We start from the raw sequence: 15,396 nt of genomic DNA, 5'->3' as shown, positions 1-15,396 counted from the left end.
GAGGTCATCCCTAATTAAGGGGGGGGGTCGCCTCCTGGGACGTCCCAAGGCAGAGGGAGGTGGTAGTTGAGGGGTCGCTAGTAGATGGGGAGGGGGAGAGTGAAGGGGCTGGGGGTGAGTGGATGGACGGCCCACAGGCCTCCAGTAGGAGGCTGTCCACGTCCAGGGCCACCAGTGTGAGGCCTAGGGCCTTGACCTCCTGCGAGAGGAGGGCGAGGCCGGGGCTCACCTTCTCCGGATGCTCCGCGGCGGCAGTCTGGGTGGCGGCCGGAAGGGTGTCGGGGGAGGGCATGGGCGCAGAAAAGGCCTTCTCAGCCTCCTCAGGCTCTGGCTCTGGGGCAGAGGGGATGTTACCTTTCTTAGGCGCCGCCGCGGCAGCCCCCGTCGCCCCCGGCAGGTGGGTCTGGGCTGGCAGTTCTTTTTAGTGCTTTGCGCGGTGCCTCCACCCCATCCTCTGACAGGGTGGGGTGCCGGGTGCGCGCACTTTTTTTCTTTCGTTTCCCCCCCACCAGCACCCAGCCCTCCGAGGAGGCGGGCTGGGCAGTAGAGGAGGAGGGGCCAGGGGACAGAGCCGACGAGGAGGAAGGGAGGTAAGAGGGGGGCGGGGCAGCAAGGGGGAGGGACGACCCAACCCGGGACAGGCGCTCTTCTGGTCCTGCCGCCGGCCCCGCCTCCCTCTCCTCTGCAGGCCCGGCTCTTGTGCCCGCTCGGGCGCCAGCGTCTGCTTCTTCTTGCCCGGCACCGTGCAGCCGGGCATCCTCCGACGCCCGAGCGGCGATGGATCCGTCCGAGACGAGAGGAGGAGGGTCGGTCACAGGGCCTGTCGCGGTCAGGGCGCCGCCGATCTCGTGGCTGACGCCCCCCGGGTCGGAGGAGGTCCCGGGCTCCCCTTCGTGCCGGGCCAGGGGGCAATCCTTCCGGACGTGCCCCGCCGCCTGGCACATAAAGCACCGGGCCTCCCCCAGGGTATAGAAGACCCGGTACTGGGCCCCTTGATAGGGCACCAGTATAGTCCCCTCCTGGGCCACCCCGCCCTGTGCTGCCGCCGGCGGCAGTTGGACCCGGGCCTGCCGGCGGAAGGAGAGCACGTGCCGTAGGGCGGGGTCTTTACAGCCTAGCGGGAGGGGACTCAGGACCGTCAAAGGCCGGCCCAGGGCGGTGAGGAACGGCAGAAGGGCAGAGTTGGGAAGGAAGGATGGAACAGATGAAAAAACCACCCGCATGCCCAGGTCTTCCAGCGGCTCCAGGGGCACGTGCACGCCCCCAACCGCCAGACCCCTCTCCACCGCCTCCTGGGCGGCGGCCTCCGAAGCCAGGAAGAAGACGATTTTCCCGAACATCCGGGAGGCCACCACCACGGCCGCGGGCCCCACCACCTGTGCCAACGCCCGCACATAGGTCTCCACGTGGGGCGAGGCAGCCACCAGGAGGCAGCGGACTCCGTGCCTCCTGGTGAGCGCGGGGAAGGGGCCGTGACTGTTGGGGATGGTAGTCCTGGCAGAGGCGGAAGGAGTAGGGTGCGGGGCGGCGGCCGCCGCCTGGGCATACAACCTGGGGGCCAAGAGGTCGGGGCCCCCAGGAGCGGTGGAAGGAGCAGGGGGAAGGGAAGAAGGGGAGGCTGCACTAGGTGTTTGGGCAGCCTGGGGGAGAGTCCCCGCCACGGGAGGTTTGGCCTTCCGGGGGGGCTCTTGCCCTTTCTTTTCCCCTGGCCCTTCCTGCCCATTTGGGGGGGAGGGTTTGGGGCTGGGTCGCCAGGGGGCGCTGCGGCGGAGGCAGTAGGAGCCCCGGAGCCTGCGCCCGCACCCTCAGCCGACATGGTGGTAGAGTTCTGGGCAGCCCTGGACGAATGGGCCGCCGTTTCAGGGATAGGAGGGGTGACAGTGGAGGGGAGAGGGAGGGAGGGGTCACCAGATGACCCTTCAGTGGGCGTGGGGGTCATATTGGTGGGTCTAAGAGGGAAAAAGTTTATTGGGGGTGGGGGCCTTTAAGAAAGAGCGGGGGAGGGGGAGGAGAGTGGAAGGGAAGGAAGGAGTGAGGCGTGGCTGCCCCTCCCCCACTGGCCGGGCTGAGGACCCAGTCAGATGGGGGAAGGGCAGGGCAAGGGGAGTGAGGTCAGGGAAAGGGAGACACAAAAAAGGCCACAACTCCCAGCACAAGATGGTAAGATGGCTCCTGTTTCTGCACTGGGATGTGGAGGGAATCAAAGCTTGTGTGTGTGTGTGTGGGGTGGGGTGGGGGGGCCTCAGGCACTTAAATAAACAAAAAAGGGGGGAAGGGGCGTGGGCACGTGGGGGGGCGAAGGAGGAGGCACAGCCAACTTAGGGGGGTGGGGGGGTTAATGGGGGGAGGGGTGTGCCCACGTGCGCCTGAGGGGTGGGCCCATAGCAGCTGCTGCAGAGCCTCGAGATGACAGAGGGAGAAGGAAGGGGCAGCTGATTGGAGGGGCCCAGGTGGAGGGGGCCCCAGCGGCAGCTGGGGGTGGGGGGGCAGTAGGGGGGGGGCTGCAGGGGCGGGGCAGGGGCCACGGCCTAACACCCCACCCCTGGCTATGCAGCCCCTCCTCTGGAGCCCCGGTGGAGAGGGGCCCTGCCCAAACTCACCCCTCCCCAAGCCACTCCACGGGAGGCTTTGTGGAGGGAGCCCAACCGCCGCTTTGAGAGAGCCCCCTACCTTCTCCAGGTGGTGAGGATGCAGCAGCTGCTAGATGGAAGGTGGGCCCAAATGGGGGGCCAGCAGTTTCTCCCCCAAAAGATGGAAAAAGGGGGGGGACCCCCTGCTGTAGGGCAGGGGGCAAGAGGCCCCCACCCTCCACCCACTCAGCAGTTCCTAAAAGAACTAGCTGAAGGGGTGGAAGAGAGGAGGGGAGAAAGATAGAGCCTGCCTGCCCGAGGCAGGAGGGAGGCTAACCCCAGAAGCGGGGGGCGGGGAAGGCAGCCCTGCGGGGGCTTCAGGCAGCCAAGGCCAGCCGGCCCCTGGTAGCCTGCCTTCCAGCCGTGGGAGGGGGGTCCCACAGCAGCAGCAGCCCTGTAGGAGCACCTGCAGCAGGCCTCCTGATGATTCAGATGCAGAGGAGGCTGCGCAGAGGCCCTGGTGCGTGGGCCCCGAGCCAGAACACCAGAGGCCCGCCCCTGAGAGGGCAGGGCCAAGGGCAGGGCTTGGGACCCATTAAAGCCTGGGCCTCTGGGCAGGAAGGAGGCGCCTGCGCGAGCTCCCCAGCGCCAGGGGCAGAGGGCCTGTCGCCGCCCAGCCGGGCCAGAGGAGCAAGCCCCAGCGGCCCCGAGCAACCACAGATCCAGATGCCCCAGGGAGACTACCCGGACTTCCCAGACCTGCCAGGACCCTCACGCTGGTGGAGACCCCCCGCCTTGGAGGAAACCCCGGACGCAGCCAGACCAGCGAGGGTGAGTGACCACGAGGCCCCAGGAGTGGTCTGCCCCAGAGTCCCAGCGGACCCCTGCAGCCCCCAGGCCCAGGATTGCCTCGGGCCCACCGTGCTACCACCGCCAGACTACCCCAATGACATCAACATGAGCGACTGGCCGGAGCCCCTGAAGGTGGACGATTTGGAGGAGACCGACCCCACGGGACCCCCTGACCAGATGGATGGGGACCTTCCCCCGGTGGAGGTAGAGGTAGGAAGTGGCCCGGGGAACGACGCTCCTGAACCCATGGCAGTGTGTTGCGGCCTGGATCCCCACTGCCGTGGTCGTGTGTGAGTGACCCCCAGGGCCCCGGGCTGGGTCGCAGTGAAGTGGGAGGGCCTGCGACCCCCTACCCCCTCCCTGACAGGGCCAGCCCGCGCTGGGCCTGTGCTCGAACCCTTGTGCTGTTGCCCCGCCCCAAACTGAGGGCTGGGCCTGTGCTCAAACCCTTGTGCTGTTGCCCTGCCCCGAACTGAGGGCTGGGCCAGTGTTATAACCCTTTTTTGGTTGCCGCCCCGCCCTAGGCCAAGGGCTGGGCATCCCAGGACTCTTACAGGGTCCTATCCACTGTCACCTCAGAAAGAGAACCGGAGCTGCGAGGACAACTTCCCCAAAAATGAAATGCAGACCTGGGGCACAGCTGGGAATTTCACAGACAAATTACTGACCCTAAGGGTTAGACTAACAAAATTTGACATAGTTTACAATTCCCTCAGAAAAGCTCTGCAACTTGGAGGTTTAGCTGAGCTGTGGGCTACTCAGGGGGCAAGGAATGCATGTGGGGGAGAATTTGGTAGGTACTATGGAGACACGGAACATCTAAAGACCACTGTATCTACTTTATAAATGTTAAAGTCTAGGGATTTAAAGAGTTTCCTGTATATACTAATAATCATCATCACTAAGGGATAATTAATGCAAATCCTCTGTCAACTAACTAATATGGAGAAGACTCACTCCCTGAGGGAAATTGCATATCCTAGTTTGACCTAGTTCAAGAGACCTGACAAACAACAAACTGACAACTGAATTAAGAGACCACCCTGATGTAGGGAGAGAAGTCAGTCCCTCCCCCCACAACCTCCCGCCTCGTCCAAGAACTCGGATATAAGACTGTGATCCCAAAAGGCAGGCCTTATGAGAGAACCTGTAGTACCAGGTTAACACAGTAAAGATGGGTGACAGCTAGTAAGTTAGACATCCACATAAGCTATCTGTCTTGTTTTCTAGGCATGTTTTCTTCAAAATGCTTTTGTTCTGAATAAGTAGAAAGGTGAGTTCTGCCTGATAACGACCCACAACTGTGCAGACCAACACACCTTCACTCTTCTCTGAGTCAGATGTTACAGAAAGTTGATTTTATTTTTTGGTGGTTCAGAGTCTGTAGTTTCCACACTGGAGTGTTGCCCTTTTAATATTTCTGACAGAATATTCCACAGATTGTCTCTGTCAGTTTTTGGCAGGTACCTCAGATTCTTAAACCTTGGGTTGAGTGCTATAACTATCTTTAGGAATGTCATACTGATGCCTTCCTTGCCTTTTGTCAAATCTGCAGTGAAAGTGTTCTTAAATTGAACAACATGTGCTGGATTGTTATCTGAGACTACTATAACACGAAATGTATGGCAGAAAGTGGGAAAATTGTCAGAAAAACTATAGAGCAGGAAACATAAAATTCTCTCGCAAGGAATTAAATCACAAATTTAATTAACACATTATTTTTAAATGAGCATAGTCATCATGGAAACATGCCCTTTGGAATGGTGGTAGAATCATGCAGGGGCACACAAATGTTTAGCTTGTCTGGTATTTAAAACCTTGCAATGCTGGCTACAACAGTGCCATGTGAATGCCTGTTCTCACTTTCATGTGACATTTTCAGTAAAGAGCAGGCAGCATTACTGCCTGTAAATATAAATACACTTGTTTGTCTTAACACCTGTGTAACCAGTTCCCACTAGAGCAGGGTGGCCTAGTGGTTAGTTCCCTGCGTTACCTAGTGGCCCAAGGTGTCCACTCACTAAAACCTGTTTTCCCCTCCTTAGTAGGGTGAGGATTTCCCTGGGATTCGCCCCCTTTGCACCTGGGGGGCGGGGTTTGGAGGCTGTATCCTCTGGCAGCTGACCTAGGGGCAGTTCTAGCTCAGTATCTGTGGGTTTCAGAGCCAGCACCTGCCACTTTGCTGGCCAGCCCTGAACTAGGCTAGCTTCCCTTCTTTTATCCTGCTTCCAGGCATGCACTGGCTGCAGGTGAAATGGGGCAGGGCTAATTGGGCAAACAGGCTCTGTTTAGCCCTTGCACTGCCAGGCCTTCCTCTCATTTCCTTACAACCTGGGTGAGCAAAAAGTAGGACTGAGTGCACTAGTTTACTTTGTTTGGTTTTGAGTGCAGCTAAGGAAAAAAACAACATTTGGATGTTGCACTTTTATGATAAAGAGATTGTACTACAACACTTGTATAAGACTAAGTGGAAAATATGATTTCCTCTATCCTTTTTCAAGTGTACATATTTGTAATAAAAATAAGATAGAGTGAGCACTGTACACATTGTATTATGAGCTGTAATTGAAATCAATATATCTGAAAATGCAGAAAAACATACAAACATTTATAATACAATTCAATTCATATTCAATTATTGCTTAACATACAAAGAAAACTTTGGTTAATTGCAACTATTTTTAATCAATTTGCTTTGCATTAATCACTTGAATTAGCTGTGACTGACACCCCTAAGTAGTAATCATAATTGAGAAATGCATTCCTGATTCACGCAGAATTAGCACAGATGGCCACAGACTCCTGGTGGAAGAAATCTGGCATATCTATAGCATTTTAAAGAATAAGTTTCCAAGAAAAATATTTACTATTTTTCATTGATTAATTTTTTCTATAAAGAGTACAAATGCTCTTTGCAAGGATCCATTAAGGGTCACTTCACTCAATGTCACCTTGACTTTCTTCTTTGGGAGTAGAGCAGTGTTTCCCAAATGGTGAAAATAAAAGTTCCATGAGAAAATGATCAAGGGTTGGCAATCTGCAGCTCTGAAGCCACATGCAGCTCTAAGGAGTCAGTTGTGGCTCCAGATGCTGCCGCCGCTGACTCTTCTGCAGCTCCCTGCCCTGCCGCCACTGAAACAGTTGTACTAAATTTAAGTAGTTTAAGGGCTGGCAGGGTGGTGGGAGGGATCCGGCCACTAAACCAAGTAGATTTATTCTATTATTTCAGTGGTGGCAGAGTCCCTCACTTGCAAAGAAGCCGGCACATGCACTATGGGGGCAGGGGAAGGAGAGCCAGTGTCTATCCGGAAGGGGAGTCAGATGGGTCCTGTGGTTCTTGCATTGTACTCGCCTTTCATTGGCTGCGACTAGCGTCTCATCGCCATAGGGTGTCTAATGAAATTGGGCCTTTGGGACTAGAGTCGGAAAGGCAGCAATGGCTAAGGTAGGTTCGTTCACCATGTTGGGTGAGGTAATGGGAGAAGCTAACTCGGATGGAGTTTGCTCAGGCAGGGTTAGGCTGGGGGCCTCTTTGGCAGGAGGGCTTAGTCTGGGGGGCCGGTTTGGGGCTGAGGCAGGTTAATCCTGGGGCGGGAGGGGTGCAGGACTCTGGGGAACAGGATAGCCACCCAGTGGAGAAGCTCCCTGGCAGGAGAGGCTGCCACACCAAGACACAGGGTGCCAGGGAACAGGAGCCCAGAAAAACACAGAACAATTTGTCTATGTTCTTTAAAAAAGTTGCCGGTGAGATAGTTTAAATACGAGACTGTCCTGGGAAAAATGGGACAGATGATCACCCTAATCCTCAGAGGAGATGCCAGCATGAATCCTCCCACATCTCCCAACTCCCCGACATGAGCCCTTCCCACACGTACCAACTTCCTGCCCTGATTCCTACATCCCTCACTACGTGCAGTGAGCTCACTCAAGGACCCAAGGAACACTGTAAGAAACAACAACATATGCTAGACCGAAGGCTAAAATTTGATCATAGTAATTTTTACTAAAGTCATGGATATGTCATAGGCAATAAACAAAAATTCCCAGAAGCCCGTGACCTGTCCTTGATTTTTATTAAAAATAATGCTGACAAAATAGAGTGGGGACAGGGGGCAGAGGTTCCAGCACCCACTGGTGCTCAGGTGTCCGGGAGCTGCAGGTCCCTGATGCTCATGGAGGCTTGGAGCTCCAGACTGGCAGCTGGAAGCTACCAGGGTCCTCTGCCCCAGTTCAGAATTTTGTCCCCCTCCCCACTGTTGCTGGGAGCTCTGGGAGCCTCCTATTGTCTGTGGCATGCTGGAGACTACCCATGCAGCTCTGGGGATGCCTGTAGCCTTTGGGGACCCTGCTTGTGGCTCAGAGCTCTGGTGGCTTGGAACTCTGGGCAGGTGCCTGGGGGCTGTGGGTACCCCACATCTGAGAGCTCTGGGGCTCACAGTTCCAACTCTGCAGCCCCAGAGCTCAAGCAGAAAATATTACAGAGGTTTCTGGAAGTCATGAATTCTGTTACGTCTGTGACCTGTGTGACATACTCATAGGCTTATCTTGACCCCATCACTCACCACATAAATAAATAGAAGTTCCTGCACAGTATCAAAGCACATGCTTTGATGCCCAAAGGGACAGATGGTGTGCTCAGAGGGCAGAGGAAGCATGAAACATACTAGTGTATGTAGTACTTTCGCCTCAAAGATTGCACCTTACAGAGCATCTGTACTTTTGTGAGTCACATTAAATACAATGGAAGGGTGGTGTGCATATGTAATCCAGTGTAAGTTTTTTTAAAAAAATACTTTTTTCAGCTTTGTCCATTGAATTGTCGACATGCATTACGAAGGCTACATGCTGAATTAATAACCAAAATGTACGAATATGACAGTAGAAAAACAGACCTTCCAAAAATCTGTCTAACCCAAGAATTAATTCCATCATAGCATTCTTTGGTCCTTAATCAATCCTAAACCTCCAAAAAAGCGTGGGAAAACAAATGAATTTCACTGCATATACTGACGTCCATACAGCTGGACTTTGGTGGACAGAAGAAAAGAGAAAATATACATTCCAAATCAGAAGACTTTCACACCAAGAATGACCCAGGTCCTTCCTATTTAAACCAGAAGATACTTTAGCTCCAAAGTCAGATGATCTTAATTCCTGCTCTGTTACAGACAGAAAGAAAGGCAGTCTCTCAAGCAGCTAGGACTCAAAACTATTAGGGCTTCATATGCAAAGTTAACACTGCAGTCACGACTTGCACGTCCATCACGCCAGGAACTTACAGAGAGTGAAAAACCTACATGGACGGTGTCTTTAAAGAGTACATTCCATGTGAAATGCCATTTAATAGCCAAGCTAAGACAATCTATGGTAGCCAGGATCACTGACAGCCTTCACTTAATACTGCGGGGAGAGTGAGGGGCCTTGGGCTCCAGTTGCTTCCATTGCTGCTGTAGTGGCATTCCACCTCACCCCTTATTGGAAAGCCTAGTAATTGCTGCAGTTTCTATATGGTGGGAGGATGTATTCCCCTTAAACCATGCAGTAAATGTAGTTTTGATATGACAATGACATGTAAAGCCTTGATGAGGTCCATCTCTCTCCCCCCCATTAAGAAAGGAAGCAACTTGCTTGTGAAGTTCAAATAATAAAAGCATGCTTGCGAAATGGCTTTTAAGCAGATGAACTTCCAACAGCTGCCCTAGATTATAAACCCAAGCAATAAATATTGGGCATAAACCCTCACTCATCATGACAATATATTTGTTGCCATTTTCCCCTGTTTCTTCCATCTTGTAAGTATTACCTCAGGGCCACCTAGGCTGAGTCTCGACAGAGGACTGCTTAAGTATGTGCCCTTTGGACATCTGCTACGGGTCAAACCTCTCTAATCCAGAACTCTCTCATCTGGCAACATCTGTAGTCCAGGATGACCACTTATCATGGGTGTGGCCTAGTTTCCCATGATCCCATCAAGTCTGTTTACAGCCTCCAGGCCTGAGTATTGTGAGCTATTATATTGCTCTAATTTATACCTAAATGTCTTCTAAGAATCCAGTAAGCAGTAAAAGGCCATAGCCCTTTCGGAAGGGGTTTGTAAATTACAGCCATTCAAAAATGCAAATGAGGCACTGATATGAATATTCAGCTCCTCATGTACATAATGGCAGCCACCCAGCCTGTTGACAGTGCTGATTTCAAACTAAAAACACCTATGTAGCTGGATTTCCTTCGAATGGGTGCCCCGATTTCAAAAGCACCCTTCTTCCCAAAAAGGGTCAGGTCCTGAGGGTGCTGGATTATAGAGGTTCAACCTGTAATAGCAGTATGCTATATGCTCTATCTCTATAATTAATTTAATTACAAAGTAATTAAACAATGTTTTCAGGACAAAGGCAAACCTGCTTATCACAACATTCTTGTGCACAACCAATAGGAAACAAGATTAGCATTAACATTTTCATACATTTCACACACAAACATTAACATATCATCACAGTGCAAATGCAAGTTATCCTAACACGAGGGCTGTGGCCACACTTGGCCAAAACTTTGAAAAGACTATGCAAATGTCCATTTCAAAGATTGCTAATGAGGCGCTGAATTGAATGTTCAGTGCCTCATTAGCATTAGGATGCTTCCGGCCGCGGTGTTTCGAAAGCGCAGCTTTTGAATGCTTGCGGCTTGGCGCGGCTACACGGGGGGCCTTTTCAAAAGGACCCCGCACCTTTCAAAATCCCCTTATTCCTCTCAGCGGAGGGAAATAAGGGGATTTCAAAAGGTTTGGGGTCCTTTCGAAAAGGACCCCCCTGTAGCTGCGCCGAGCCGTGATCATTCGAAAGCGGCACTTTCGAAGCGCCATGGCCGGAAGCGTCCTAATGCTAATGAGGCGCTGAATATGCAATTCATTAGTAATCTTTGAAATGGCTATTCGCATGGCCATTTCGAAGTTTTGGCCAAGTGTGGCCACAGCCACACAAGATGAACTGGTGAAAAACAGAGCCACTGTTTTAAACCTCTATCTCATTGTATTTTAGTCTTTTTGACTGCCATTAAAAACATTTATTCACATTTATTCACTGTGCAGTGGCAGCCAAAAAAGTTAACACAATGTTAGGAAAAGATAGGTGAGATTGAAAACACTACTATATAAACCTATGGAATATCCACATTTTGAATATTACATGCAGTTCTGGTTACTCCATCTCAAAAATATGCATTAGAATCAGAAAAAGCACAAAGGACTACAAATATTATTAGGTATACGGAACCTCTTCCATATGTTTCAGGAACTTTTTCCCAGTCTATTACTTCTGACAAAACTATTTAAGGTATCTCCATCTTTCAACTGCACAATATTATAAATGGAAGAAACATTTTCACGCACAAAAATCCTCTTATATCTAAATCCAAAGATACAGTAAGTCACATTTTATCAGAGCCAAGACAATCTGAAACATCCCTACCTTTGGGAATAGCTATAATCTTAAAGATATGGGGGTCTAATAAAATCTTCTAGATGTTCTAAACAGTGTTCTGTAACAAAATGTTATAAAGAGAGTACAAAAGTTTCCCCTTACCTTAGAAATCTAGATTCTTGCAAGAAATGTTATTCTAGCTAAAATATGTGCTGCAGAACTATTTTGGCCTACTCAATATTATAAAAAGTTAAATAAAATGTAGTTTCAGATTAAAGGTACAGAAGTCTATCTGCATAATATGGGCTGTTCATATTTGGAAGATGAAAAATTATACCATTAGGTCAAATGAAGTAATTATTAAAAGAAAAATCTACTAATATCATGGAAGTGAAATACAAGCTCTTGTACTTGTTTTTTATGGTTTAGCTTTTAAGTAGTGCTGACACTGAAATTTATATAATTATCTAACAGACTAAAGTGAACAAGAAGTCCTGTGGCACCTTATAGACTAACAGACAATTTGGAGCATAAGCTTTCGTGGGGAAAGACCCGCTTTGTCAGTTACATGCCGCTCATGCATCTGATGAAGAGGGTCTTTGCCCACAAAAGCTTATGCTCCAAAATATCTGTTAGTCGATAAGGTGCCACAGGACTTCTTCTTGTCCTCGAAGATACAGACTAACACAGCAACCTCTCTGATACTAACAGACTAAAAACTTCTCAATGAACTCAACACTGATTTAACAACAAGCTCTATGCAGTTTAAATTTTTTTAGATTTCGTTTTTACTCACCAAGGGCTCTGCCATGATGATGCGAATTTTGCGCTCAGCCTGAGTCGTAAAGTTAACAAACAAGCTCTTCAGGACATATTCGCCTGGTTTACTATCTGGGTCAACACTGATGGGCATCATGGCTGGCGGTCCCTTCTCCCTTTGTGTGCCAGAAACAGGTGGAACTGGAGGTTTGATGTATCCGTTGCCAACTGGAGAGGCTGAAATGTATAAGAAATATGTTTACTTTCGGCAACACATATAAGCTTCAGTTTTCTAAGACTATTTCCAAGCCTTATCAGTGAAACAAAACAACAGATTAGGTGAGTATCAGGCCCAACATACTATGTAAAAATAAATATAGTAGGGTCTCAACATTAACAAGGGTTCCATGTTGAGAACCCTCGCGGATGTTGAATTTTGTAAATATAGCAGCCCCCAGCTGCTGGCACTCCCTGCCTGGGGTTCCGGGGAAGCGGTGGCAGCCGCCTGCACTCCCTGCCTGGCCCCCAGGGAAGTGGCAGCTGTCGATGCTCAGTGCTCCAGGGAAGCAGCAGGAGCTGGTGCTGCTGCACATAGGCCCAAAGAAGCAGCAGCTGCTGTTGCTCCCTGCGCAGAGCCCTGGGGGAAGTGGCCGCTTACAGCCACTTGTGAATAACTGAATTTGCGAACGTTGGGTTCGCAAATATCGAGCACCTACTGTACTGAAAGTAAGCTGTGCATTCGTTGAATAAAAATGTGGAGCTTCATACAACACTAGATTATGTGGTCTTTCTTGGTATCCTATTTTAAGGATTCCCAAAATGTACATCATCTAGATTGTCACAAGAAACAGTAGATGACATCTAACATCTTCTGACTGGATAGAGTTTACTTTTCATGTTCCCCTCTGCGGCTGTCTTTTAAATGATGAGACCAGCCGTCATTCAGGTCTCTTAATAACACTCCAGTTTCTTATCACCTTATCTTTTGCTACTGCTCAATTGTCAACTATTTTCTTTATTATTCAAAATGCTCAGATCCCACAGATGTCAGAACTGAGGAGCATAACTTCAGTTTGTCTGTTAAAACTGAATATAGAGCGTCTGATTTTCCTCTCACTTGTATATCAGGACTAAGTACAGTTAGCTTCACCAGTGAAAACCATACGTGAAAAGAGTCAGGCCCCAAATATTTTCAGGGAACATCTATTATTTTAGCGGATTACCTAACAGGACAAAACTCTGCTGCTTCATTAACATTATTTATCAACCTTCTCAGTATGATGCCAATGTGCAATCTCATATCCAGCATTCTATCATCCAGAACTCTCAAATAACCAGCATTTTAACCAGACATAAATTTTAGTTACATTTTCCATAAGTAAAGTACGGTGAAAGTAAATACAAATAAATACAGCGAATACAGTATATGTTTACAGTGTACAATACTACTGTTGTTGGTAAATAAAGTACTCTGCATACATTCTTGCTTGTTTCTTAATATCTAATCTTGTTTTTCTTTAGTGTTATGCACTGCTAGGTATACCCCTCTATTATCCAGAATATCTGAATATCCAGCAACCTCCTGGTCCCAGGGCTGCTGGATATGAAAGAGTTTACTGTATTTAGCTCTGCTTTGCTCTCTTGTAACATACCAGAAGAGAAATAATAGCAAATGCTGGTTTACTGGTTTTCTATGCATCAGAATCCTAAACTTAAATTCCTAAACTTATGCCAAAAGAGGTTAAGTCCTCTATGGGGAAAAAATATGACATGTTTCATCTTGTGGTGTGACGCTGGCTAAACCTCCTGCTGTCCACTTTCCGTTTGGTATAAGAAGTGATGCTAGGAGCAGCTCTTGAGGGAACAGATTGCTTGCAGCTCCCCCTGCACTTCAGGTGTTATAACACCTTTGAGCAGCTGCAGAAGTGGAGACAGGGTATTAAAATAATGAGAACATGATACCACTTCACAATCTTGCTGCAATTATAAGAGAAAAACACCAAAAGGCACATGCATCACTTTTGTGTACATTTTGCCAGGTCAGAAGAAGTGAGAACTGAAAGTAGTGAGACAGATTTTCAGCTACCCAGGGATGGATACCAGACATCTGAGATTAGAATCTGGCCCTTTGCAGTCTATAGGCTCTTCTGGAATAAATTTGGAATATTTTGCTGAAAGTTATTTTCAAATATTACCCATCTGTGCTTATCCTACGAATAAACGGTATTTTATATGCTTAATGTCCTGCTTCTGCAAGGTGCTAATCAGCGGGTCCCAAAGATTCCAATGGCATGTGAGGATGCACTAGACCTGGCAGTTTGTATTCAGAACCTTGCAGAATGAGGTCCCAAATTTTTGCACTGAAGATGATGCAAACTGTAGTGCAGAACAGGGAATAGATCCTTTTCTTTCAAAATTCCATTAAAAAAGCTATACTATTTACATACTAGATGGAAGTAAATTTACTGTTCCACGTGTGGCAGAACTGCGGTTACTCTTAACAAGCGTCACACATCCAGTCCATATTGAACTGTAATGGAATAAGCCTCTTAATTAACAAGACATGAAACTGCAGTCTAACACAGCTATCACCAGCACCACAGTGATAGCTGTGTACTCTGTATGTTCGAGAACAACAAGACATCCTCTGGCACCTTATAGACTAACAGATATTTTGGAGCATTAGCTTTCATGGGCAAAGACCCGCTTCATCAGATGCGTTTCATGAAGCAGGTCTTTGCCCACAAAAGCTTATGCTCCAAAATATCTATTAGTCTATAAAGTGCCACAAGACTTCTTGTTGTTCTCACAGCTATCACCAATTATGTTCTCCATCTATCTCAACTCTTCACAGACCTTACATTGATTAATGCCTGTTAAAACATAATAATGATACACAGTCTATGCTGGGAATAGAAAATTGTGCATGTAACAAACCATAAATAGAACACTTTACATTTTTATACAACATTTGTACTAAAAAAGCTGTGCCTCATTGACTCCAGCTATTCTAAAGAATAGACTTCATAGGCTATGTCTTGCTATGTCTTTGCTTTTGTCAACAAAACCCATGGAGCATCTACACACAAAATGCATTTTGTCGACAGCCTGTTGACAAAACTCAGCTCTTCCATGGACAGCATTCTGTCTCTCCGGGATGAGGAAGAATCCCTTTGTTGACAGTTTCTGTTGACAAAAAAAGTCATGTAGATGCTCCAGGGGGCCCTCTGTCGACAGACAGGGATTCCAGTTCACTGGGTAGCCCTGTTTGCTGAGCCCTCAGTTGGCCTTCTATTGAGAGAGTAGCTGGGCAGTCAGGCCACTCTCTGTCCACAGAGAGGATTGCTCTTTTGATCCACATTTGTGCGCGAATGTGAGCTGTTGACAGAAGCTTTGCCAGAAGATCTCTTCCAACCGTAACTTCTGTTGACAGCACTGTAGCGTAGACATAGCCATAGTGTATAAAAAAAGAGACTGATCAGCAGAGAGTAACTACAAATTCTTCTTTCATCATCATTTGCGATGATCCAAAGGTATTATGAGGAATAATGGGATGCAACTGAAAAATGAAAAACTTATTTTCGGTATCTAATTAGACGATAAAAGTGTCTCTCAAGATAAGTATATAAGCTCCTTTGCTTGGTTCTTTTAACAATGGATAAAACACCTTTAGTGAAATTCTTTTCAGCAAAGAGATTGTATACAATGGCGCTGCGGTTCCAGGTTTATTGTTGCAATTTCTGACATTAAATTTGTGTAGTTTACAAGTAAAATGATCACTTTCTAACTACCAGCTCCAC

General features: G+C 48.5%; 1 protein-coding gene across 10 annotated transcripts in view; it reads right to left on the bottom strand.

The window, feature by feature from the left end:
- The window catches only part of FRY (FRY microtubule binding protein), a 308,821-nt gene that overhangs the window by 249,471 nt on the left and 43,954 nt on the right, over positions 1-15,396 (bottom strand). For all 10 annotated transcript variants that reach the window (XM_074986277.1, XM_074986272.1, XM_074986262.1 and 7 more), the window contains exon 2: positions 11,634-11,833. In XM_074986277.1, the coding sequence (XP_074842378.1) occupies positions 11,634-11,833 (200 nt within the window). The remainder of the gene's footprint in view (positions 1-11,633; positions 11,834-15,396) is intronic.

Source organism: Carettochelys insculpta, chromosome 1, assembly GCF_033958435.1.
Source record: "Carettochelys insculpta isolate YL-2023 chromosome 1, ASM3395843v1, whole genome shotgun sequence".
NCBI lineage: Eukaryota > Metazoa > Chordata > Testudines > Carettochelyidae > Carettochelys > Carettochelys insculpta.
The sequence above is the reverse complement of the archived record's forward strand: the minus strand, read 5'-3'. Positions and strand labels throughout refer to the sequence as shown.